This window comes from Penicillium vulpinum (genome assembly GCF_028829585.1).
Source record: "Penicillium vulpinum strain IBT 29486 chromosome Unknown utg000001l_segment0_segment0, whole genome shotgun sequence".
NCBI lineage: Eukaryota > Fungi > Ascomycota > Eurotiomycetes > Eurotiales > Aspergillaceae > Penicillium > Penicillium vulpinum.
Genome location: NW_026643241.1, coordinates 7722501 through 7746054, shown reverse-complemented (window position 1 = coordinate 7746054; position 23554 = coordinate 7722501). Strand labels below are relative to the sequence as shown.

Here is a 23554-nt window from a genome sequence, read left to right as displayed (position 1 = left end):
TGACAAAGCTAACTAAATGGTCATCGGGTTAAAGACTGGCTTACCAGAACTAATCGAAATGAGTTTCGCCAGTCAGATGCAATGACACAGACTATGAAAGAAGTCATATTTTCTCTAGATTCCGATAACCTAGCAATGACAGAAGCAGCCACAACAAAATGGCCTTTTTGCTTTATCGACTCGACACGACTAGCAAAAAGTTCATCATTGATTGCTTTTCGAAGTCTAGTATTCCTAGCATGGTTTATGAGATATGGATGGTTTATCTTCCGATTGAAAAAGTCGTTGCTTTATTGGATACAGACCCTCCTTACAGTTCTCTGAGGTTGGTGAACCCTTTCCTCCAACCCAAGAATGGATCATCAAGCCCTATAGCGGCTATTTTCAATTAGAATATTACCTGGGTCTCAGGTGAAGTTGAATACGAAGGGCGACGCTGTAAACGAATGGCGTAGTTCGGAACATGGAAGTCTAGTGAGGCCGAGAAAATTTACAAAACAACAGTGACATTGGGGAGCAAAGATAATGGCGAAAAGAAGCTGGAATCGGATTTTTTTATCGATAACCTGAATCGCCTTGGGATGTACGAGGCCTGGCATGCCAAGTTTGAAGAAATCAAAACATGGATATAGATGCTGGGCACTAGAGGCAGATTTTGAGCATTCCCAAAAAAAAAAAAAAAATTATATGCTTGCAACATTAATTCTATTTGTAGATGCATCAAGCTGTAAGCTGTTGGCATGAACGGTTCAGAAACAAAGACATGCTGTCCGCAGTATGTGCCACAGCGAGGTGTATAAATGTATCACAGAAGCTCATCATCGTCGTCCTTCTCGAGCTCAGTTGTATATTGGTGGTGCTTCCCCCAGTGGTGTGAGTGTTTCCTGAAATGATGCGTGTGTTTCCAACCATCGGCTTCAGTCGAGATGGAACGGCGACCAACACCATTCGCCTGTCGTTTACCCGCAATAACACTGGTCCAGTCATATTGGGAGAGATACATAGCAGTTGCAAACCACATATAATTATCTGCATTCTCAGCCGTCTGATCAGGATCAGCCAGCGCCAGGGATCCAGTTAAGATGGCACCATATGCAGTCACAAAATTTCTGTTAGAGGGATGAGTGAACATGATATCCTCTGTTTAAACAAAATATTAGCAATTTACTTGAACTGAGACGAGGCAAAAAAAGGGCAACTCACCTGCTCCATTTACCAAATGCATGAGCTCAGCTCTGCGGATCCGATTATGATCAGCTGCAAAACATCTACTGGGTCCGTGTCGATAACGGCTGCACCATCGAAGAGTCAAGACTGGAACTATCCAAATTCCTAGCGCTCAAGGTACCACCTGAATAGTGCTTGAATGGCTGGTTTTGACCTAGTAGAAAATTGAACATACCTGAAATATGGACTACCTACGGAGTACCTAGGTAGCCCTGGAGGTATCCATTACAGAACCTTTAATAAGCAATGTACCCTCCAGGGCAGTTCTACCAGCCTTAGGCAGGAAATAAGATTGAAGCTTTTCAACCTAAATAGGATTGATCTCAATATATTCAGGAAGTCTTTGGCTTTTTCTTCCTACTAACTGGGGGTTCTGGGGGTTTGCTGGCTATTGTGCTGGTCAGAATGCAGATCAGTAGAATATCTGTCTGGGTCATGGACAATAAGGAGATTATATAATTAATTCATACATCCATAGTCAGTCGTATATAGGTAATTATATATCTGGTGATATGGGATAAGAGGCATGAAGAGGATGAACTTTGGACTTCAAATAATATATTCGGATATCAGACAGCTATTTAAAGAGTCACTCAGATGTGAATGTAGTTTGTGTTATATAGAATGTTTCTTAGGTCAGAAGGAAATGGATCGGTATGTTTGTGTTTGTTTTTGGACAAAGAAGGCTTTTGGGGAAAGAGCGACTGTAGAGACACACGTCTAAGGGACATCTCAGGTTTGGAAGGCACGCGTTCTAGACATATGAACCCTGTCGGATCTCTCGTCTTCCACCTTTTCTCTTCTCCATCGATTTGTTTACGTCTTCGATACACATCGATCTTTGTCAATTCAAGCTATCAATTGACGAGACGGCAACGAACCCATCGTCTTGTCTTGACCAAGCTTTACCAACCCACCGTTTTCTGTCCTAGTTCTGATTGTCATAAAATCCAAAAAAAATCCAAAATAACAAAAACAAAAAAGAAACATCCTTCGCCAAACGTGTCTGTCAATCCCCATCTGTGTTGGCCAACTTTTCAAACCGTAATCAACAAGCATTGAGTCTTATCACACCACAATGGCGTCTGTACAGACCCCGTGGACATCGATCCTGCTACAGGAGAAACCTGGACTACACGAATACAACCATGCTCTGTCGAATATTGAAAAGTACTACACTCGCTTGCATCGAGCTATGCAAGATGGATCCATCCACGACCAACTAGTTCTCAACCAGGACCAAACACATTCACGCCTGCTCAGATCCTTTGAGATATTACGAGGCAAACAACTGCCAGCTCCTGTTGCCGAGGAGATCTTCAAGGCCATGGTCCTTCCGTTCATTCACGACAACATTTTCTCACCATCACAAATGATTCAACTAGTTGGATCGGCACTGCCTCTCGTCACAAAAAAGCACTCCCAATTTCTCCAAAACCTCGCCAACACTCTCCTCTCATCGCAAGACCTGTTCGATCACCTGGTGGCCAACGAAAAATACACAGTGGTCTTGAAGGAATGGCTGTTGTCGAAAAGAAACTATCTTCCCCTTGCTATTTCGAGGCAGGTTGGAGACCGGCTGATCGCCATGTGTAATGCCTGCTCTGCTGATCATGGAACGAAAGATACCGTGGAGAGTTGGGATATTGCCCAGAAACTGGTGGAATCTATCAACTCACTCATTGACACATCATACGAGGAAGAATTGAAACGGGCAAAAGTGGAGAATCTACCTCCTTTAGAATCAATGAAAGTGCTCAGTCGGGACGACAAAAAATCGACCTCAGCTCCCCAATGTTCCAAAAAGGAATTCAAGGTCTCGGACGAGATCCTTCAGCAGATGAGCCACTTCAACATCCCACCGCCATTGTCCACTCGAGGCCTCACCCATGCAGCGGAGCATCTTCAAAATGAGATAATCCCAGCACTCATGCGCTCTGCTCTCGAAAGCTTCCCATGTAGAATCTGTCTGGATAAACTTACTACCGGGAGTCTCACAGGCACTCTGGCCAGCTCGACAGACCTGCCTTCGGATCGAACTACAGCACCGGGCAGTGCCCAAGATATTTTCGGAAAAAGAGTCGGTCTTTGGAAAGTTTTACTCTCTGATGTTGCTTTCAAGAATGCAAAGAAATTGATTCACGGGGGTAAGTATGATTGATCACCTGTTTGCCTCCAGTATATGCAACTTGACTGGTTCTAACCGTATCTAGGCGATTTCGGCGGCGTGGAACAAAAGCTCAGAGATTTAGCAAGCGGGGAATGGAAAGGCAAGGATCTCTCTCGCCGAGTAGGATCTAAGCAGCAGAAGAAAAGAATGCAAGTTCCTATCTTGGAAGTGAGCGCTTCTGCAACTGTGTCAATCTTGTGGCAGATAGATGTCGGCTTCTATGATGAGCTTCCATGGGTACAACAGCAGGTTGTAAAAGGTAAGCGTCTTGAATATATCTTATCAAAACTTGCGAATCTATGCTAACTTTGACAGTTTGGCAAATCGTGACCTCGGAAGAGGAGGTGTGTTCTTGAATTGAATAATATGAGAAGTCTACTAACTTTGTTTTACAGTTGGAAACTGCCATTGAGCAAATACTTCTGATCCAGGAATCATATACGCCGGAACTTGCTCAGCTCTGTTTGGAACGTCCTGTTCAACAATCCGATGGAACTTGGACGCCACAGCGGTTCAGAAACGTGAAGGAGACTGGGTCTTATCAGATGAAATCTATTGCTTCCTCAAAGGTGACCTCAGCTCTGATCGAGATGTCAAGTACGAGTTTATCCCCACTAATTCCATCCCAAGCGCTGTCTGTGCTGTAAGCTAATCATGAATTTCAAGACAAATTTTACAATCTCACCGAGCCATTTTTGAAGTCTATCATTGATGAAAAAGAAACAGAGGAGTTTCCCTTCGATCTCTCGCCTGAAGAATTGGAGATTGTGAAGCACTTGAGCACATCAAGCTTGATTCTAGGACGAAGTGGTACAGGAAAAACCACCTGTCTGTTGTTTAAGATGCTTGCCAAGCACAAAGCCAGGCAGTCATCCTCCGATGAGCAGCAAGCTCGACAGGTATGTCTCTATCTTCTCACAGTGTCGGATGGAAAACTGACTGAAATAGCTTCTCTTGACTCGATCCTCCTATCTAGCTTCAAAGCTTCAAACCTATGCCAAAAGTCTGATAGAGGCTCAGTCCAAGGCTTCACTGACTGAAGAGGATGCAGACTCGGATTTGAAGCCGACTTCGTTCTTTGCCCTGAAGAATTGGCATTTTCCAGTTGTTTGCACTTATGACGAATTTCTTGGGCTTCTGGAGAACACAATCAGGTTTGAACACCTCAAACGCCAATCTGTCAATATGTTCCTGCTAACTTGAAGTAGAATGGCTGATCGAAAAGACTTTCTAAAAGACATCAATCCCAACAACACAAAAAGTCTGGATCCACATATGGGAGACAAGCCACAAGTGATTGACTTCAGCGTTTTCAAAACAGAATATTGGGGCTCTCTAAGTGGATTAGCTCCGCCATCTTGCTCTCCAGAGCTACTCTTCGCAGAGATCATGGGCGTCATCAAAGGCTCCAGCACCACAGCAAAAAGTCTGAAGCCGTTACACCGTGCAGAATACGTCAAGAAGAACGCGAAAGCTTCTCCCGCCTTTACCTCTGAGGCAGAGCGTGAGAAGGTGTTTGGAGCTTTTGAGCGCTATGAAAAGCAAAAGAAGCTTCGCAAAGAGATTGACGAGTTGGACCGTGTTAGTGGCTTACTGAAGTCCATGAGAGATAACAAAGCTCTAGCAGAGCAGATCCAGCGCTGTTTTGAGGAGATTTATGTTGATGGTAGGTTGAGCTCACGTCATTCCAGAGCAAAGTACTAACTACGTGTTTAGAAATTCAAGATTTGCGTTGTCTCGACATTATCTTACTTTTGGGCTGCCTCAGTGACGCCCGGGGGATTCACCTTGGTAAGCTATCCTAATATTGATCCACGAGCTTAATCAGCTAACAAAGCCTAGCTGGTGATACCGCCCAATGCATCTCAAAAGATTCAGTTTTCCGGTTCCCTGAAATTAAGGCTTTGTTCTACGAACATTACGAAGTCATTGCCAACAAACTAAATCAGCCGTCATTTGCCAAGCCTGTTCAATTCTCTCTAGCTAAGAACTATCGTTCCCATCAGGGAATCCTAAGTTTTGCATCATGGGTGATGCAGCTACTCTGGAATGGTACGAGGAACTGCAAATATCAGACTTGTCTCTATCTAACTATTTATATGTAGGATTCCCGGAAACAATTGATAAATTGGACCCAGAGATTGGCCAGATCGGCGGACCGAAGCCAATTATCTTCGGTATGTCGTATCCATGCATTGGCATTCAATCACTAACATCTGTCACCCAGCGGGATTTGACTCCTCAATTCTTTCCGCCAAAATGATAGGCCTGGTCAAGCTCAACGACAAGGTCGCCGATTTTGGTGCCGAGCAAGTTATCCTTGTCCGAGACGATGTATCAAAGGACAAATTGCAAACCCAAATTGGCGAAATTGCCCTTGTTTTGACAATCCTAGAAAGCAAGGGTATGGAGTTTGATGATGTCTTGGTGTATGATTTCTTCGGCAGCAGTGGACTTGGCAGTAGCTATCGGTGCCTTTACATGCTTGTTCAAACAGCACGAGCACAGTTTGATTCTCAGAAACATGCGGTGAGTATTCCATGAAATGACTAACCTGCTATGGTTGCTAACATGTCCAACTAGGCTTTGTGCTCCGAACTCAAGGTATATTAATTCCTTGCTGATGATTTCTTTTTGCTAAAAATAATAATCAGTCACTCTATGTTGCTGTTACTCGAGCCAGGAAGCAACTTTGGTTTATGGAAACCCAAGAGAACAGCGTTGATCCCATTATTCAAACCCTTTCAGAGAGCAACGACCTCGAGCTTGCTGAAGTTGTGAAGCAGAAAGACCCTAACGTATGTAAGATTTTGATCCAAATAGTTCGCGTACTCATTTCTCTCAGGTTGCGGCAAAGGTCATGGTTCTGCGGGCTGGTGGCTCAGTGGACCCAGAGAGATGGCTCAAGAGAGCAGCACATCTTCTACATCGGAAAAGCTTCGCAGAGGTAATATACTGTTAATCAACTAGAGGAGACTCTTTCGCTAATCGAATTTTAATAGGCCTTGTTTTGCTACAAGAAGGCCAATGATCCTCGAGGAATGACACACTCGCAGGCGTGTTTGCATGAGCAAGAAGGAAGATCTCACCGAGCAGCTGGAGATACTGAAGCATTCAGGACGTGCTATGAGAACGCCATCGTTCCTTTCCTCGAGATTGGCCTCATTACCGAAGCGGCGGCGTGCTACGAGGGGCTTGGGCAGTTTGGCAAAGTTGCAGGTTTGTTTTTCAATCGTGTCGACTTTGAGGAATACTGACCTCTCTTCTAGAAATCTGGAAGGATCGTGAACAATATCAGAAGGCTGCATACTTCTATGAGAAAGGAAATCTTTTCACTGAAGCTTCAGAGTGCCATCATTCTTGTGGTCAATATGAGGCAGCAATTGAGGTCTTGCGCCGCGGAGATCAGTTCGATGAACTCGTCACTTATGCCAACAGGTTTTTACGCCGATTTCTGTCTCCATTGATGACACAATACTGACTCTTCATAGAAACCGCGAGTATCTCAGCGAGCCCACTTTGCTTCGTTACTCAAGACTCTGCAATATTCTGCTGAAGCAGGGACGTGTCTCTGCCAGTCTGCGGGCGATAACCATCAACATGCTTGGATCGGATGCGTCCAAAATTGCTTTTTTCAAAGAGTTCGAAATGTGGGACCAGCTGCGCGCACTTTATTCATCAAAGTCGAGATGGTTTGAGTATTACGATCTATCAGTAGCTGTTGGTGACTTACCCGCGGCGATAAGCATATTGCTGGTTTACAAATTGATGCCGGTGATCGACAAGCCAATTGTTGAAAAGCTGTTCCATTATTCCATGGTTGAAGTCTTGTATGCCCAGAGAGACTTGATTCCTGGTAAATCTGAGCGTGATGGGCTGCTGAAATCAGTCAAATCAACACATCTCGAAAAGCTCGGGGCTCAGTGGAAAACGCTATTGTTTTTGATGAACGATTTCGAAGATATGGATTTACCCGCTTCAGTTAAACACCTGGAGAAAGGTCTTTTGAAGGATATCTTCTGTCTTTTTGTTTGTCTCCAATCTTACCATGACTTGTGAGCAATGAGCTAATTATTTCAGGTGATCGCTTTCGAGCCGTCAGTGTTCACAAAGCATAAGGTTGAACACCTTCCAATGGATATTGTCATCCGAGTTGGAAAGCTGCTGCAGGACTTTTATGCCCGGAACCATTACGCTCTTACTTGCCTAGCCATGACTTGCGGCATTTTCACCAACCCAAAACAAGAGAACCAGACAATCTTGCTTCACTGGTCTCCATTGAAGACTTACACAGAAACACCTCTTGATGAATCTTCATTCGAGAGCTTGCTTGACATTGCAAAAGACTTCATTCAAGAGAGGTTTGCTATCGCACTTACTCAGTTCCATGAAAGTGCATATAATCTCATGAAGACTGATTTCCCCCCGACATGTTTCCAACAGCTTTACAAAGGCAAGCAATCCATATCCGTTGATGCACTCATTTCAAAATGACTAATCGTTTCAATCAGGGTTTTGTTCAAAGCTTAAATCTAACGAATGCTTCTGGGGTCATGAGAAGCCTACTGCAGAATTCGCTATTGCCAAGTTGAATGTGAGCAAAGACACCGAAAATTAATAAAAGACCGACTAATAGTTAAATCCTGCAGTGTCTTCTCACAGTTGCTGAGGTTTTCGCGCGCCTCACGCCTATTTATTATCAACAACTTATCGGCGAGGCTTTCAGCAAACCATTTCTGGGCCGTAGTAAGTGATCGGTCTGATCCCGTCGTACGTTCCAGATCTAACATACTATAGGGAGAACTTGGATGCAACATATCCAAGAGGAGCTGGTGATTGTCACCTCACTGGAACAGTCCTCTAGTGCAATTGCAAATTTACGTTCTAACTTGCAAAGCAATCCAGAGTTTGCTGCAACCGCATACTGTCTTGAAGAATTGTTCTTCTATCGCATGGACAAGGAATGGGGCTCAATGAGCAGTTTGAGCTCTGCTTTAGAAAAGGTTCAAGAAGCCCAAATTCTCGGTATGATAAAATTCTTTTTCGGGAAGATTAAAAACTGGCTCTAATAACCAATCTAAATTTGCAGGCCCTCAACCAGCCACGCGTTTCCAGCGAGCACTTGTTCTCAATATGGATCGGAGCATGCCACCACGCCCTAGGCGAGCCAGCCACCCACTTGCGTTGCCTTTGACAACATTGAATGCTGCTGAAAGGATTCGGTCAGCGGTTGGAAGACGCCATGGTCAAGATTTCGTGAGTCATTAATCTGCGTTATCTATCAAACTATACTAATATTTGTATAGCATAACGGCGTTAGCGCCTTTGTCCAATGTCTTGAGAAAACACCGAAATCTTCCCTTGGGTCGCTCCATGCTGTTCTTTCTGTGCTTGAGTTTGCAGCTACGTACATTGTGTGTTCCCAAATCTCGTCGATGATACAGCAGTCACTAATATTGTACAGCTTTGTATCGCCAATCCAGGCAAGGGCATCGTGGTTCCCTGGTCCTGGGCCTTGCAGCATCTTTCGACAATTATGCAATCTCCTGCAAAAGACCATATGTTCAAGGATAGAGAGATCCGAGTGCACACGACCGACTTGATGCATATTGTCACCAGCTTCTGTAATCTCATGGAACAGGTTGAAAATGCCCTCAGTAACGGCATTCTCAGGTTTCAGGGAATGGGACGCAATAGCCTTCCAATTCCTATTATCAAACGGCGCTGCACTGAGCTTCTGACAACCGTGAATCTCAACCTGAACCACTGGCCCAGGCAGCCAGTTGGCTTTAGAGAGATGGAGAAGATAGTCAACAAGGTATGTGTATTTGCTTGTATCGATTGATCCTAAAACAAGGCTGACAGATCTTTTTTTTTTAATGATAGACACTTCGAATTCTTATTCCGCCGGGAATGGCACTGGAATTTTCCAACAGCGATAGGTTCCGGCAAAGTTGCATCCGCGAGTATGCAGCCTACAACCACAAAGACGAGCTGTGCGTCATTGCGCTTGATGATAGAAAGTCCGCTCCTCTCTTCCTGCGATCCTTCACGCAAGGCAATGCAAAATTTGCCCAGTTAAGTGATATCTTGCAAGTTTCGCGAATTGCCGAGAACCCCCTATCTATGGGTCTAGAGGAAGACTGGCAGGTCGACGAGTACACTGGATACGAGCTCGACATGATCATAAACCTTCAGCGGCGTTGGCGAGAGGTTATGAGCATCCTTAAGAAGAACCGCCGCAGGGCACAAACGCGCGAGGGCAAACTTCTCCAGCACTTCCATGACATGTGCACGATACGGATGAGCGTTCTACCCGCGGCTGCTTGGTCAACTCGTGACAAGATACACATGCGCAAGGTGGTATTTACCGATGGCATGAAGATCGCCATGTATCTTGAGGGTGTGTTGGAGAGCTTCAGACAACTGAAAGACCGGTGGAGGCAACAATTCAACAGCAATTGGTCCACCGCGAAGTTAGAAGAGCTCTCTGTCATTCGCGGACGCATTCTGCCGATTGACGGGCAGCTTGAGTACATTGTTGAAAACTGGTCTCCTAAGGGCATTGAGGAGGGTATGATGACCATTCCGGCCGAGGACCTTGGTATCTCAGCCCGTGAGGCCCAGCGTGCCCTTTGGGCTGTTCAACGCGAAATTGAAATCATTCAATCTCAGGTTGAGATCATTGCGAAGAGTGCTGACCGGTAAGGGGGCTTTTTTCCCTTCCGGAGTCTTAACAACAAAAATCTACAAAAAAATTTGAAACTACAAAATGCTATCAAAAAAAAAGCTAATTGGAGATGATCTGGGTGGAACAAGGGAAATTTGTTAATATCTGGAGTGGGATCATTTTATGCCTGGATGAGATACGATTGTATGAAGTGAAATGTAGTTAACTAGTTATTGATTTCTTGTTTACGGAGTACATAATCTGTAATGGATTCTTGTCTGTGTACTATGTAACCAATGTTCTGTTTGTTCGGGAGTAAATTCAGGTATAGTATGTATCAACTGCCTCTTGAATGGATAATGTAAAGTATAGATGGGGATTTGGAAAGATGTAGCATGCTCCTAGAGAACCACTCAATGTCCTGCCAAGAGACCGAACAGCAGCTCCGTCCGAGTCCAATATTCAATTGCAAGCTTCTTGATGGTCTTGACTGTCTCCACACTGGAATCAGCACTCTTCTGGGCACGCTCGACGACATCAGCCAGCTGATTTCGCTCGCCGAGCATCTGAGACAGATACAGAGAGTCGAAGAAGATCTGAACCTTCCAGTCGCGCAGGCCTTTGACTTGATCTAGATCCGGGATCTGGGTCTCTGATTTCTCTGCAGTCTTATCTTCTTTGTCCTTGTCTCCGTCGGCAGTGGACTGGTCATCCTTGGTCTCAGGCTTGCTTGACGTTTCTTCGCTATCAAGATCGTCCAAAGCAGATGAGATAGCCGCCTCGAGTTTTGTTCTCAATTCCTGCTTCAACGCTTGCACGGTGGAGGGATCCCACAGATCCAATCCGCAGGTATCCATGGAGGAAGTGAGACGGCGCAGGAGCTTGAAGCTTGAAGCCGAAGGCTGAACCGGTATGGCAGGCTCGCCTTCCCAGAGTGATCGCCCGGGCACGATCTTTATCTTTCCTGTTTGGGAGTTACTCATCGTCGACGGGATCAAGCTCAGCGATCCAGACTTGGCGACTACTTCTGCTGCAAGCAACTTCTGTAGGCCAGGGACGATTTCACTCGAGAAGACAAAATCTGCAGATACAAAGCCGGCGGGGATATCTCGCCGGACGAGTCGTATAAGCCTCAGTAGGAAAGTTGCTTTTTCACTTGAATGCGAGGAATTGAATGACTTGAAAGCGTTGCTGAATGATGCCTGGAGACTAGTGAATGCGTCGCGGACGGCAGAGTGGAGAGAATCATATAGGTGTCGGGGGTCATCTTCGTTGAGTCGAGGTGTGATATCGATATCTTCATCTTCAACTTCGCCTCCGACGAGAATGTCGGTCCATCGCGTGCGACGTAGAGAATTGATGGATTCGTTGACTTCTTGGATTGATGCCAGCCATGCTTGATACTTCACAAGGACATTAGAGACGTCTTCGTCACGACCCAATAATCTGTCTGCGACTGTTTGTTTAAATGCCTGTGCGCCATTCGTGTATTCTGCGGTAATTAGATCGGCATCCCACAGAGACCCGATGGAGTGGTGGTCGGTATTCTCCCAGCCTGATATTATAGATGAAGTTTGAGTACCGACTTCACCTAAGCTTTGTGCTTGCACATTGAGGATTCTGGCAAGCTGCTCGTTGAAGATATTTCTAAGACTTTCGAGAACATCCACTGAGTCGTGAATGATGGTTGAGCCCCAGGACGAGAGCCACAATTCCACAGTCTCTGCACGGAGCGAGAGGAGCTCGGAGAAATTGGTGCTATGAGTGAGGCTCTTCTGGCAGCCTTCAGAGAATTTCTCAAAAGCCTGGAGCGACCATTCCTTAATTGATTCCACGCCTTCGGCTCTGTTTAGTTCGCTGAGTTTGATCCAGGGGATAAAATTTTTCACATCTGGAGCTACCCAGCGGCCAAGAACTTCAACCTCCAGCCCCTCTAGACTCTGAATCTCTGGGTCGGCGAGTAGGGGTCGAGCTTTGAGTTTCGAGAGCACATCGGGGAATTGACGGGATCGCAATGCCTTTGATGCCTGAAGTGTCCGAACAAACAGCTGGAGAGCTCTGGGGATGTTCTCACGAGACAAATCCAACTGGCTAACAATGACGTCCAGGCGCACTTTCTGAAAATGATGGATTGCATCATCGGAAGAAGAGCTCGTTACCAGGCAATGGGCGGCCAGTGATTCGATGATAGTATCTTCTGTAGCGCCTATAAAGGCAAGGCGTTTATCAATCCGTTTGACAAGTGTCTTCCGGAGGGACCCTAGCTGATTCCAGAGATCATGAAGGAACGGAGGGAGTGGGTCATATTGCGATAACTTCATGTGCAGTGATCGGGAAATAACTAGAATCTTCGCAACCAGCAAAAGCGAGCTGCGACGCCGCAAAAGCCGGCTGGTTGTAGTTGTACAGCGGTGAAGGAGGGAAAGCTGCGCTCCGAATGCATGCTTCTCTGCGTCTACGTTCGCAATATCAGCTACTAGTTCCTGATTTTCTCTAGGGCTAGTTTCGTACCTTTCTCTGCGTCACCAGCCTTTATCTGCCGGACGTGGACATGCTTCCTTTCTATAAGTCGGGGGTTGCACCGACGTCCAACATCGACCAGAATGGATTCCACGTCTTGAATATCCCGGTTCATGGCCACAATCGTCTCAGCAGTTCCAACCAAGTCACGATATCGCGTGCTATAATCAAATGATATCAATATTAGCAAATAAACGGCTACTTTGGCAAATCAATCACCTACCCCACGAGAGCTCGGAGCTTCTCCTTATTGCTTGCGATGTCCCGGCGCAGCTCCTGTTCCACATGGCGGACCGTTGGAATCGGGTATTGGAATGCATCATGCCATGACTTCAGGCTTTGAGGATCAGGTGCCTCGGGAGCCATGCTGGCGGGATATGTGATGAGACCGTTGGCTTATAGAGAACAAGTAATCGATGCGACACGGGCGGATGCCTGAGAGCCTTAGACCCCTGGATCATCCTTATCGTTATCTACACGTGATGGCAGAAAAGTTCCCCGCCACCGAGGGGAAATGTGTCGTCCGGACTCGTCCGCAATCTTATACTTTATATCTTTTACAAAAGGTATATTCAATATGCCGTTGCTTGAGTCGGATGCTGCTACGGCAGAGAACTCATCCAACGATATCCCAGATCGCCTCCCCTTTCCGCCCACTACCTACTCCCATATCTTGCATTGTTCCTATCATGACTGGCATCCGCGGTAAGCTTCGATATATGACTCAACACCAAACATATCTGACCCAAGTTCTAGGTACCGCACACTTGCTCCCAAGTCGCGCGTTATTCCTTTGACTGCTGCTTTTGTTGAATACCTCCGCGCCGATGGCATTGTTCTTCCCCCCGAGGCCGTCGCCCCAACCGACGATGATAATTTGGACACATTCTCCGATTCGGGCGAGGAGGAGCTCGATCCATCCACAGAGTGGCAGGAGATTCACACCCAGATTAAGAATACCATCTCTGATCTTGGTGGCGTTGTCACACCTAAATTAAACTGGAGTGCTCCCAAAGATGCAACATTCATGGCCGCCACAAACGACACCCAATGCCGTTCTCCTAATGAAATCTACCTCCTCCTGAAAAGCAGCGACTTCATTACCCATGATCTAGATCATCCCTTCGACGACTGTGTGCCGGATACAGCCAGCGACGAATCCATGCCATCCACCGTTGACTCACCGCTGCCGGATGTGCCGTATTCTCTGGTTCTCCGGAAATATGTCAACTTCAACCCTTCGCTCGAGTTCCGTTGCTTTGTACGCAACCGGGTCCTGCTATGCATGACACAGCGCGATCAGAACCACTTCGACTTCCTCTTCCCTATGCGTGATATGCTCCGGTCTCGGATCCAGTCATTCTTCGATGAAAAGCTCAAGGACACCTTCTCGGAACCCAACTTCGTATTCGACGTCTATATCCCCGCACCGCACCAGCGTGTTTGGTTGATTGATATCAATCCGTGGGCGCAACGCACTGACCCATTGCTTTACAGTTGGTTGGAGATTCTTCGGATGAAGGATCCCATTGGTGTGCAAGAGGAAGAAGATGATGTAGCGGAAGAGTTTGTGAGAATTTCACTCAGTGATGGTAAGATAATTTCTACCGGCACGGCGGAAGAGCTCGAGAAAGAAGATGATTTGGCTTCTTCCGACTCGGAGGAAGAACATGAGAACGCCGAAGGAGATGATGAACAAGCTCCCTTCCTCCCGGAATTCCGTCTCATCAAAAAGGACGATCCTGAGGCCTACGCATTCAGCTCCACTCAGTATTCAGCTCACAAGGTGCCGAGGGAGCTGGTCGATGCTTCGCTCCAGGGGCCTGGTGGCATGAGCGAATTCATGGGCCAGTGGCAGGATATCTTGAAGAAGCAGGAGCAAGAGGATCGGGCTGCTGGCAGTGACTCGGAATAAAATAATCTCGACTCAAAGCGCTGAGTGGGATAAAAAAGCATTGGTACTTGGTCTAGTGGCGTTTGGATATAGCAGAGAAATGAATTTATGGGAATTCCAAGGTTGCATCGCGGATTACAGATCGATCTATGCATTATCAATGAATAAAAATCAACACATAATTTGGCGCCTTAGGTCTCCAGTGGTCACAAACCTACCTAGACAGACTTCTGTCAGAATGTACACGAGTCGAAGGTGTAAAATGTGCAAACCGACCCCTTTTCAGGGTTTAGTGTCGCTTGATATATTATCTTGATCTTCAAGCGGGGGACAGAAGTAACAAACACAAGCGTAATATTACACGCAATATTACAAGAGTTCAATCCCCGTTTGATGATACTAGGTATGGATGAAAAGGTCCCCAGAACATATGTACTGAAGGGAGACCATAAGAAGCAGTTGTGAGATCTGTCACCTATATACAAAACCATCATCCAGCAACTAAAGTTTATGTCTCTTCTCACCAGACGCCAGCTTCCGGAACTCTTCTTGCGGGATTCCCTTCATAAAGCGCTCAAGACCCATATACGCCTCAAGCTCATTCTGGCGGTCCAGAATCTCCCTCTCGGGCCGTCTCACCAGCTCTTTAATCCCCAATAGACTAGTTTGGTTCAAGTGCAGACCAAGGCGATCATCAATTTCCTCAAGCACCTTCTTCAAGAATCCATCGGAGTCATCTTTCTTTCCAGACTCCGGCGTGATAACCTTGTTCACGAAACCAGTCGAAACTAGCTCCTCACAGGTAATCCGCTTACTCATGAGGAGCGCCTCATTCGCCTTGGAGATGCCGAGGCGCTCGACAAAGGCACGGCTAGCGCCGCCTTCAGCGACGAGACCGAGCGAGGAGAACGGGGTCAGGATGAATGTATGCGGGGTAGCGTAGATGAAGTCGGCATGGGCAATCAGTGCAGCTGAAAGTCCAACAGCTGGCCCGTTCAGGGCGGCGATGAGGATCTTGGAGTGGTTGTAGAAGGTGCGGGTGACGTCGAGGTTGTTCGTGACAAAGCCCCTGATTAGCTCGCGACGCGCGCTTGAGCCAAGATCACCGCCGCCAGAACGTGCGGTTGTTACGTCAGCTCCACTGAGAAGACATGGGTATTAGATATAGTAGATCTTGTCAAGGTTCCTGTTTGGGATATAGTTGGGGGTATTTAGGGCTGGGCTCCAGTTGGCCGTGGATGACATACGCAGAGAAAAAGCGACCTGTTCCGATCACAACTGTAACGAAGATATCTTCTCTTGAGTCAATCTCGCGTAAACGCTCACCCAGAAGGTAGTATAGGTCGACATTGAGCGCATTTAGCTTGTCAGGCCGGTTCAGTGTCACGATCGCTACACGATCCTGGTAGGTAAGGGTAATGATCTCTTCGTTCGACATTTTTACTGGATATTGAAGAAGAAGACCGTTCAATGGAATACAAAATTCACCTGGGATTGCAATGGTTTATTATGTAGTCGTCTCTATGCAGGATATCCGGGTATAAACTTTGCGGGGAGCCGAGGCCCGAATATACAGATTGGTGCCTGAGGCAAACGTAGAAGCGTCACGGATGTTTGTCTTGTTTGCTTGAATTCAAGTAATCATGCCCATCACTGGTCCACAGGTCATGGCACCACTCAGCGATTGAAGATCAACCTACACAGTGTCGCTGTTCTCTGTCTGGCTAGAATCAGGCGATATTACCAATTCAGCACACCCCAGCAATAACATCCAACTTCAATCAACACTATTAGGAATACCTGAAGCCAAGACACCCCGAGAAAAAAAAAAGACCACCGCATCAAACCCATACAATGTCGCAAATCTTCCGCAAGTTGCAGGGAGGCAACCTCGAAGTCTTCAAGGTGCGTAGCTGAAAACAAAATCTCTTAAGCGGGAAATATCAGCTCCGGCCTCTCATCGCATGTTCTTAGGACTAACGGAATTCATATAGTTCGGGATGTACGTCCTCTTCCCCATCGGCTGGATGTACTATTTCGGTACCAACCTCGACGACCGCTTCGCCACAAAGGGCTTCTGGCCCACCGCTGAGCAGTCACACAAGATTCCGCTGGACAAGGAGGAGATTGACCAGGAATTGACACGTATGCGCATGGTGGATGCCATGAAGCGGGAGCGGAGACAGGCGGCGGAGGCACAGGCTCAAGCACAGGCGCAGAGCCAAGTAGCACAGAGTGAGCAATAAGGCCCCAATCGGTGGGTACGAATGAGAGAAGCTAGTGGCGTGGTCTGGAATATGATATGCGCTCATTGTCCAAGTCCCCGGGGAAAGAAAGGGTCTTGCAAAAAGAGCGGCCGATGTTACCCTTCCCTCTCTTTTAGGGATTGATAATGACTGAAGGCAAAATTTGTATCGCGCCGAGGAGTTACACATGTGCTGATGATGGGTTTACTTGTACAACACTCTGCTCTGGGCATCGAGGGCGTTTTGGGGGTTTCATTTTATATGTTGTATTATTCAACATCATATTCACTTTTTCTACTATCTACCATTTCCATTTAATGTACATCATTTTGGAAAAGTCTGCAAATATCAACTTCAATCATGATCACGTTCCAATGATAAGACAAATTGTATCACTCGACCACAGAACACTGCCAGGAAAGGGGCACATCTATACACAGTGTGGTGCGAATGACCCAAGAAAAAGAATAGACAAGAATTAATAATAATGTAATCTGCCGCACTGCGACAATGCAAGTCATAGGGATGCGGCACGTTCCCAGAACACAAGAACTCCAAACAAGCGCCGGCCGACAGGAAGAGTGGACGCGAGGTTCCCTTGGATATAAAATCCCAAAGGTATTAAATGAATGGTTCCTCACTCCTGGCGCTAGAGAATGCAAATGCAACCATTATGCGTGTCTGGGTTTTATTCACAGCTCAGCCAGGCGCCCAGTCGAGGTGGCAGCGGCGTTCTTTGCCGTCTCGTACACCATATCTCCAATCTGTGTGGCCATGCCATTTTCGCCAAAGACAGAGCTGATTGATAACCGACCAGAGCTGAACAAGCGCTCACCGGCCCAATAGTAGTAGAAACGGCCATAGATGGCGCGGAGGTGGTCAGGGAGGTAGATGTAAGTGGCCATAGCGATCATGCCAATGAGGCCAAGGAGCAGGGTGTCTAAATAGGGAATTAAAGGTCAGCATGGCATACCAAGGGTATTTTGAACGGGAGAGAGGCGCAACGTACTGAAGATGAACTTCTCAATTGGAGTAAGCATGTAGAGAGAGAAAGTCACCTCATACTGGTAGACCTTCAATCGCATCCAGCGGAAAAGGCTAGCCACAGCCCAGATAATGAAGTCCATGGTTGCGGGGTATTCAGAGGATTGTAGGACGCTCCTGTCTTTTGTTGCTTCTTATGGCTTGTGATGCTGTTCGCCTGGACTTTTTTTTTCTTCCTTTCCACTTGAGAACCACTAATGACAGACTTGGCAATCAAATCCCAGAGACAGTTGTATCAGATACGGGCGCTATAGGTATTCCCGGCTGGAGCGTGATGTTGTGGAGGGAAAAGACGAGCGATGGTATTCCGAATCAACACTGCTCGGGAAGATGTTGATGTGAGGTAGGCGGATATCGCGGGGATGTAGGCGATTGGGCGATGTATGTTACAACTAGGAAGTGGGTATTGACAGGGAGGCGTTGAGGTGGATTGGCAATAGGGGGGTAAGGAGGAAAGGCGGATAAGAGTTCGTAAAGCTGGGAGAACTGCAAAACCTTCTCCTTTCCGTGTTTGCCGCAAGAGTTTGTACCCAGTACGCAGATTCCATACCGCTTCCCGCCTGATTCTTAGGTACCCAGTACTTTATGTTTCGAGTGTTCAAATATTATACATAGAAAAGTATTCATGTTGATTTTACCACCTCTAGATACGTCTGAAAGAACATACGAAGACACATCGGAATGTTCTTACATATAAGTTCCCAAATATACCTATACCTACCTTGTCAAGGATAGAGCCCCCATGAATGGTCGACTATTCTTATTTCATATAAATGTTTAAGGGATACATATATCAAATAGTCTACAACTTCCGTTGATCTAATACACTAAGTGGATAGTCTTAAAGTCAACCAGTAAATATCCCAAAGGAGGCAAAAAAACAGCCCACATGCACATACTTCACGCTTATCTTATCGCAAATGTCCGCGGCAATAACCTCAAACCTTCAACGAACCACAACGCAAACAAAAGCAATGCTCTCTCCCTTACGCTGGTGGATATCCTCCCGAACACTAGCGACCCCAGCCCGACTCTTCAGCCAAAGCCCCATTGTCCCCGCGAAACCTCTCCCCCCACGGCTCAAGATCAACGATGCCGACATATCAATATCCTACCTAAAAGGCACCGGGCCTGGCGGGCAGAAGATTGTACGTCTAAGGTCCCAATCGCATTCCTAGGCCATAGCTTTCGTCTCTTCCCTCTTCCTAAAGTCCACCTTCATTACCAACCAGCAAACCAAACTAATATACCCTAGAATAAAACCAACTCGGCCGTCCAAATCATCCACAGGCCCAGTGGGGTGGTAGTCAAATGCCAAGCGACGCGATCGCAGTCTCAAAACGCTAAGATTGCGCGATCCCTGCTTGCTGATAAAGTCGAGGCGCAGGAGAAGGGGGATAAGAGTCGAGTTGCAATTAAGGCCGCGGCCGCGAAGAAGAAGAAGGCTAGTAAGATGAAGAAGACGAGGAGAAAGTACCGGGAGCTTGGGGAGGGGGGCAAAGAAGGAGGAATTGATATGGAGGAAGAGGACGAGGTCGAGATCATATGGGATGATGATGTAAAGGAGGAGGGAGAAAGTACGGAGGCTACACCTACATTGAAGGGTGAAGCTGAGTCTAAATCCGAAGATGCGCCTAAATCCTCTGGGGAGTCCGCAAAGGGTGTATGATGTGAGCTTCATGCTGTTGGTATGTTTTATTGTGTATAGTAGGTCTACTGCATCGGTTTCTGAGCGTTTACTTTGAGAGAGATCCACATTATCATGGATATTCTTCTAATGGAAAATCAAACAAGCATTTATTTCATGGATCTAGTGTCTCATCGCAACATGCATATGGTGTAGTAGGGGAATTGGGAAGAGGATTGCATTACTCTGAAGGAGAAAGCAAACACACATAGGTTGAACTTTTTAGTTTCTTGGAGCGGAATGGGGTCATTGCAAAACCACTACTAAGAAATGTAACTTGCCAGCACGGTCTTTGACTGGTCGTCAAGACGCTCCTGGGCGAATTGCGAAATACGGCCGTTCTGCTTCTTGTCGGCTTCCTTCAAGTATGAGCCCACCCAAGCCTTGAGGTCGGCACCGGTCTCAGGCCACGGGTCCTTCTGTTGGAGACGGATGGTGTTCAGAGGGGTAAACCCAACACCGAAGGACATGTCTTCGATGTCTGCATCATTAATGAGATCATCCCTGCTTGCGGGCAGCGGCGGAAGCTCGAGGAGCTTGAGCAACGCGGTGCAAGTGAAGCCCCATCCCTTCTGACTGTAGCGAGTGGCAAAGGCCTCCGAGTTGGCAAGGGTCTTGGTGAAGGAGATGATAGCCGTCTTGCGATCCAAAGGCCGGGCAAGCTTCTGGGTTTCAGGTAGGATGATATTGACGTAGATGGGGGTGAAGAGTCTAGGCATGAATTAGCATACGAACGATTTACATAGAGCGATGATGCATACCCCTCTTGCACCTTGTCGGTGACCTGGATGACAAAGTCCGCGCTGTAGCCCTTGTTGTCCTGGGCCGAGATGAAGTGGAAGAAGCGGATAAAGCGAAGAGACAGGTTCTCTGTCTTGGAGTTCTGCAGACGTTGAAGAATGATCTGCATGATCATGACAAAGTAGTTCTCAAGGGCAGTCCTAGCGAAATGGAAGTCAGATAATAGCCATTTGAGCTTGGGGCATGTGATACGTACGGTGGGAAGCTAGCAACAACTGTCTCCAGGAGATCAAAGCCAAAGCTCTCATTGGCCTTGGTAGAAACTAGCTTTTGGAAGATACCAAGGATGGGCTCGATCTGATTGTGTTCAATGATGAACTGGGAACCACGGGGAATGATCGAGGAAAGTAGCCGGACCAAAGCAGGAATATTTCCCTTTGAGTCCCACATAACGGGCATCAGGATCGGGCCAATAAGCTCCTGGTAGTAGGTGGGAAGGGTGCCAGATGGGTTGGCCTCGAGTAGCGCCGCGAACAGCTGGAAAACATAGGGCATGAATTCTGAAATTTGTCAGTAAGGGGTGGTTGTGACGAAGATATCGACTGAATTTGATTTAACTCACCTTGCACATCATTCTGGAGGACACCTGCGAAGGGTGCATAAAGAGCCTGCTCCAGTTTTTCGGGATTGGCAGGAGCAGCAAATCTATCATGATGTTAGCTTCGAGCAGTTAGAAACAAGAAAGAATGTATAAACACACCGGATGAAGGCACCCATGGCTTCGAAGTGGAAGTAGTAGAATCGGGGGTTACTTGGGTTCGCGCTAATGATATTCGTAATCTCAATGAAGCGCTGGAGGACAACATCGGTGAAAGGCACCACGCCCTCCTTGATAACAACCAAAACCCGCATCACGCAACGCATCAAGAACTCATTCTCTTGCACTTTTTCAGGAGCCGGATCACTTTGAATCAGCTGGAAGATGTGTTCGAGAAGATCCTTAGCAAGCGGTGTGATTTCAGTGGGTGGGATGACTGGCTGTCCTTGGCTGTCGGTGAGGAAAAGTACTCGCTCCAAGGCAATAGCAGCGTAGGTGTAGACGACAAAGTTCGATGACGCCAAGTGCTTCACTAGCACAGGGAGAACCTGCTGCCACTGTTCCTTGGTGATGATACTACGGAATGTGTACAAATACTTGATAGCGTCGACCTTCAGAATAGGGTGAACGCCATCCTCGTTAATCAGATCCGCGGCGAGATTTTGCTGGAAGTAATCTGTGATACTGACCAACTGGTTGGTGGCAGTGACTCCGTGCGAGGAGGTTGCAGTGCCCTTAGCAGCGATAGCGGAGTAAAGGTACGTCGCTGTGTCCTTGGCCTTCCAGATGGATGGATCTTTGGCATACTCGGCCAGGTAGTGCTGGGTATACTTGAGGACAACCTGGGTCACTGGCTCTTCGAATTTCTCTGCCAGTTTTCGGAGGAAATCAGTAGCAGCCCGGCGTCTGGTCTCGCTATCAGACCCTTCCAAGTCCCGTCGAATGAACTCAATTGGCTCATCCTCGAAGAGTTCTTCGTCGGACTCGCGGAGGCTCACATTCGGCAAAATGACCTTTTCGACAATCTGGCCCAAGGTTTCCTCGGCTTGGAAGGCAGCGGCATGCTCGGGCATTCCTGCGACAGATGTCAAGAAGTGCAGTGCTCGGCTGACCAAAATATCATACTTGGTCTCCTGGCCAATGGTTGTGAGGAAGTTCCACGAGCTCCCAATGAACTGTCCAACGTGAGACTGGAACACATCCATGTACTTCTGAACGTAGAGAGTCAAAGCCTCGAAGATTCCAGCGCGAACATATTCTAATAGACCAGCCTCTGTCTCGTCATCGGTGTGGAGTAATTGGTTATCGTAGGTCAAGTATTTAAGGAAGATTGTGGCGATTCCGGAGATATTGTCTTCGAACATGGGAGGGAGATCGTGGGAGGAAAGGTCGTAAAAGAGTTTGACCATCAGGTTAAGCTGAGTGAAACCCTGAGTTAGGTTCTCCTTGTTGGTCTTGTTTTGCTCAAGATAGTTATCCAGTGCCTGTAGTGTGTTAGCATTCGGCCCACCGAAGCGAAAATGGGTAGAATTTTGAAGATACCTCAAACTGGGCGAGGAACGGAGTACCGAATTTGCCAAGAACGTGGTTGATCTCGGTGTAGAGCGCATCGGACTGGAATAGAGGTCTCCATCTCTTGAAAATTGAGTGTGCAACTTGCAAGACACCAATGTTGACTGTGGGGTTACCCGCCGACAACTTAGAAACGAGGTCCTGGAAAAAAAAAACAAAGCTTTAGAAAGAGCGTTACAACGTTTTACTGAGTCGCAACTTACATCAACCAGAGTATCCCACCGCTCCCAGAAGTCACTGTCGGCAATCACACTCACGGCCTCACCCAACTGGCTCTGAATCCCCGGCGGAACAGAGATCATCAAGGAGATGAGTTCCCGTTTGAGAGTAGTAACTTCATCCTGCTGCAGTTTGTAATTTCCATCTTCGTCCGTCCAGTTGCGCTTGATGAAGTTCTTGAAGCATAGAGCACTGGCAAGACGTGTGTTGTATGGTGTGGTCTCCGATGCGGTGATGTGAAGAAGCTGGAGCGAGAAACCAGGCTTCTGTTCTTCCTGACGAAGAGTAATCTCGGCTGAAAGAAAGAAAAAACCACATCAGCTAACACTATTTCCAGTGCTGGAGGGTTAACGCTTCTAACTCACCTGCTTTGTTTTGCCTGGGGTCCAAGCTTGCCTCTAACAGAGCTCCAAGACCCTCCGCCATCTTGTTACGTGGGGTATCAACACAAGTGAGGGGGATAAATGAGGGAAGAGAGAGAGAGAGAGAAAAGGTTGATGGGGACAGGTAGGAATTATGTATTGAAGATACTCAAAGGGGAGCAAGAGTGTTGACAGCCACAGAGGAAAAAAGGTGGAAGATCCAAAGCTCAAAGATAATAATGCGAGCGCTCAATAAATTGTAACAGCCCACATAAACACTGCCAGTACGCTAACCCAAATACGGTTAGTACGTCACATGCTTGAGCCTCTCCGTGCCTCAGGCATTACTTGAATGTTGAAGCCCGGTATACCGGAGGATTTATTAATCCTTCATGTTTTGTAATTAATATTATGTAATCGAGGCTTCATATAAATTGTAACCGGAAGCCGATACAGAAATACAGAGAGTTGAAACCCATTCATTGGACCCCCTATTTTACAATACCACTTGCTCCAACATTGAATAAGCGCTTTGCTTTGCCCAGGTGTACATATGGAAAAAGGGAAATCAATGTATGTATAATTGGAGAGTAGTATTATGTAG

General features: G+C 46.9%; 9 protein-coding genes across 9 annotated transcripts; 4 read left to right on the top strand and 5 right to left on the bottom strand.

The window, feature by feature from the left end:
• Window positions 1-805: 805 nt before the first annotated feature.
• Window positions 806-1225, bottom strand: N7479_002765 (uncharacterized protein; the record flags this gene model as incomplete). Its single annotated transcript, XM_057250462.1, has 2 exons — window positions 806-1140; window positions 1204-1225. The coding sequence occupies 2 exons, from the start codon at window positions 1223-1225 to the stop codon at window positions 806-808; spliced, it is 357 nt and encodes a 118-aa protein (XP_057114894.1).
• A 1080-nt stretch (window positions 1226-2305) lies between these two features.
• N7479_002764 (uncharacterized protein) lies at window positions 2306-10105 on the top strand (the record flags this gene model as incomplete). Its single annotated transcript, XM_057250461.1, has 25 exons — window positions 2306-3374; window positions 3441-3656; window positions 3713-3741; window positions 3793-3994; window positions 4064-4296; window positions 4346-4551; window positions 4606-5063; window positions 5114-5188; window positions 5240-5449; window positions 5503-5574; window positions 5625-5926; window positions 5981-6001; window positions 6052-6195; window positions 6243-6344; window positions 6400-6616; window positions 6667-6835; window positions 6889-7426; window positions 7478-7850; window positions 7909-7991; window positions 8047-8143; window positions 8195-8422; window positions 8487-8653; window positions 8704-8811; window positions 8862-9215; window positions 9284-10105. The coding sequence occupies 25 exons, from the start codon at window positions 2306-2308 to the stop codon at window positions 10103-10105; spliced, it is 6495 nt and encodes a 2164-aa protein (XP_057114893.1).
• A 375-nt stretch (window positions 10106-10480) lies between these two features.
• Window positions 10481-12953, bottom strand: N7479_002763 (COG1/VPS51 family protein; the record flags this gene model as incomplete). The annotated part of the gene is made up of 3 exons (XM_057250460.1): window positions 10481-12522; window positions 12579-12748; window positions 12811-12953. 3 exons carry the CDS (start codon window positions 12951-12953, stop codon window positions 10481-10483), a joined length of 2355 nt encoding a protein of 784 aa, XP_057114892.1.
• A 211-nt stretch (window positions 12954-13164) lies between these two features.
• cdc123 (cell proliferation protein CDC123) lies at window positions 13165-14502 on the top strand (the record flags this gene model as incomplete). Its single annotated transcript, XM_057250459.1, has 2 exons — window positions 13165-13292; window positions 13344-14502. 2 exons carry the CDS (start codon window positions 13165-13167, stop codon window positions 14500-14502), a joined length of 1287 nt encoding a protein of 428 aa, XP_057114891.1.
• A 480-nt stretch (window positions 14503-14982) lies between these two features.
• On the bottom strand, window positions 14983-15919 carry N7479_002761 (dodecenoyl-CoA isomerase; the record flags this gene model as incomplete). Its single annotated transcript, XM_057250458.1, has 2 exons — window positions 14983-15622; window positions 15729-15919. 2 exons carry the CDS (start codon window positions 15917-15919, stop codon window positions 14983-14985), a joined length of 831 nt encoding a protein of 276 aa, XP_057114890.1.
• Window positions 15920-16335: 416 nt separating this feature from the next.
• On the top strand, window positions 16336-16727 carry N7479_002760 (uncharacterized protein; the record flags this gene model as incomplete). The annotated part of the gene is made up of 2 exons (XM_057250457.1): window positions 16336-16386; window positions 16476-16727. 2 exons carry the CDS (start codon window positions 16336-16338, stop codon window positions 16725-16727), a joined length of 303 nt encoding a protein of 100 aa, XP_057114889.1.
• A 692-nt stretch (window positions 16728-17419) lies between these two features.
• N7479_002759 (serine palmitoyltransferase small subunit family protein) lies at window positions 17420-17854 on the bottom strand (the record flags this gene model as incomplete). The annotated part of the gene is made up of 2 exons (XM_057250456.1): window positions 17420-17667; window positions 17737-17854. 2 exons carry the CDS (start codon window positions 17852-17854, stop codon window positions 17420-17422), a joined length of 366 nt encoding a protein of 121 aa, XP_057114888.1.
• An 891-nt stretch (window positions 17855-18745) lies between these two features.
• On the top strand, window positions 18746-19440 carry N7479_002758 (peptide chain release factor family protein; the record flags this gene model as incomplete). The annotated part of the gene is made up of 2 exons (XM_057250455.1): window positions 18746-18919; window positions 19027-19440. The coding sequence occupies 2 exons, from the start codon at window positions 18746-18748 to the stop codon at window positions 19438-19440; spliced, it is 588 nt and encodes a 195-aa protein (XP_057114887.1).
• A 281-nt stretch (window positions 19441-19721) lies between these two features.
• Window positions 19722-23093, bottom strand: N7479_002757 (uncharacterized protein; the record flags this gene model as incomplete). The annotated part of the gene is made up of 8 exons (XM_057250454.1): window positions 22954-23093; window positions 22573-22883; window positions 22340-22510; window positions 20960-22281; window positions 20822-20904; window positions 20456-20759; window positions 20220-20399; window positions 19722-20169 (listed from the first exon to the last, which is right to left on the bottom strand). Exons 1-8 carry the CDS (start codon window positions 23012-23014, stop codon window positions 19722-19724), a joined length of 2880 nt encoding a protein of 959 aa, XP_057114886.1. The 5' UTR covers window positions 23015-23093.
• Window positions 23094-23554: the final 461 nt, after the last annotated feature.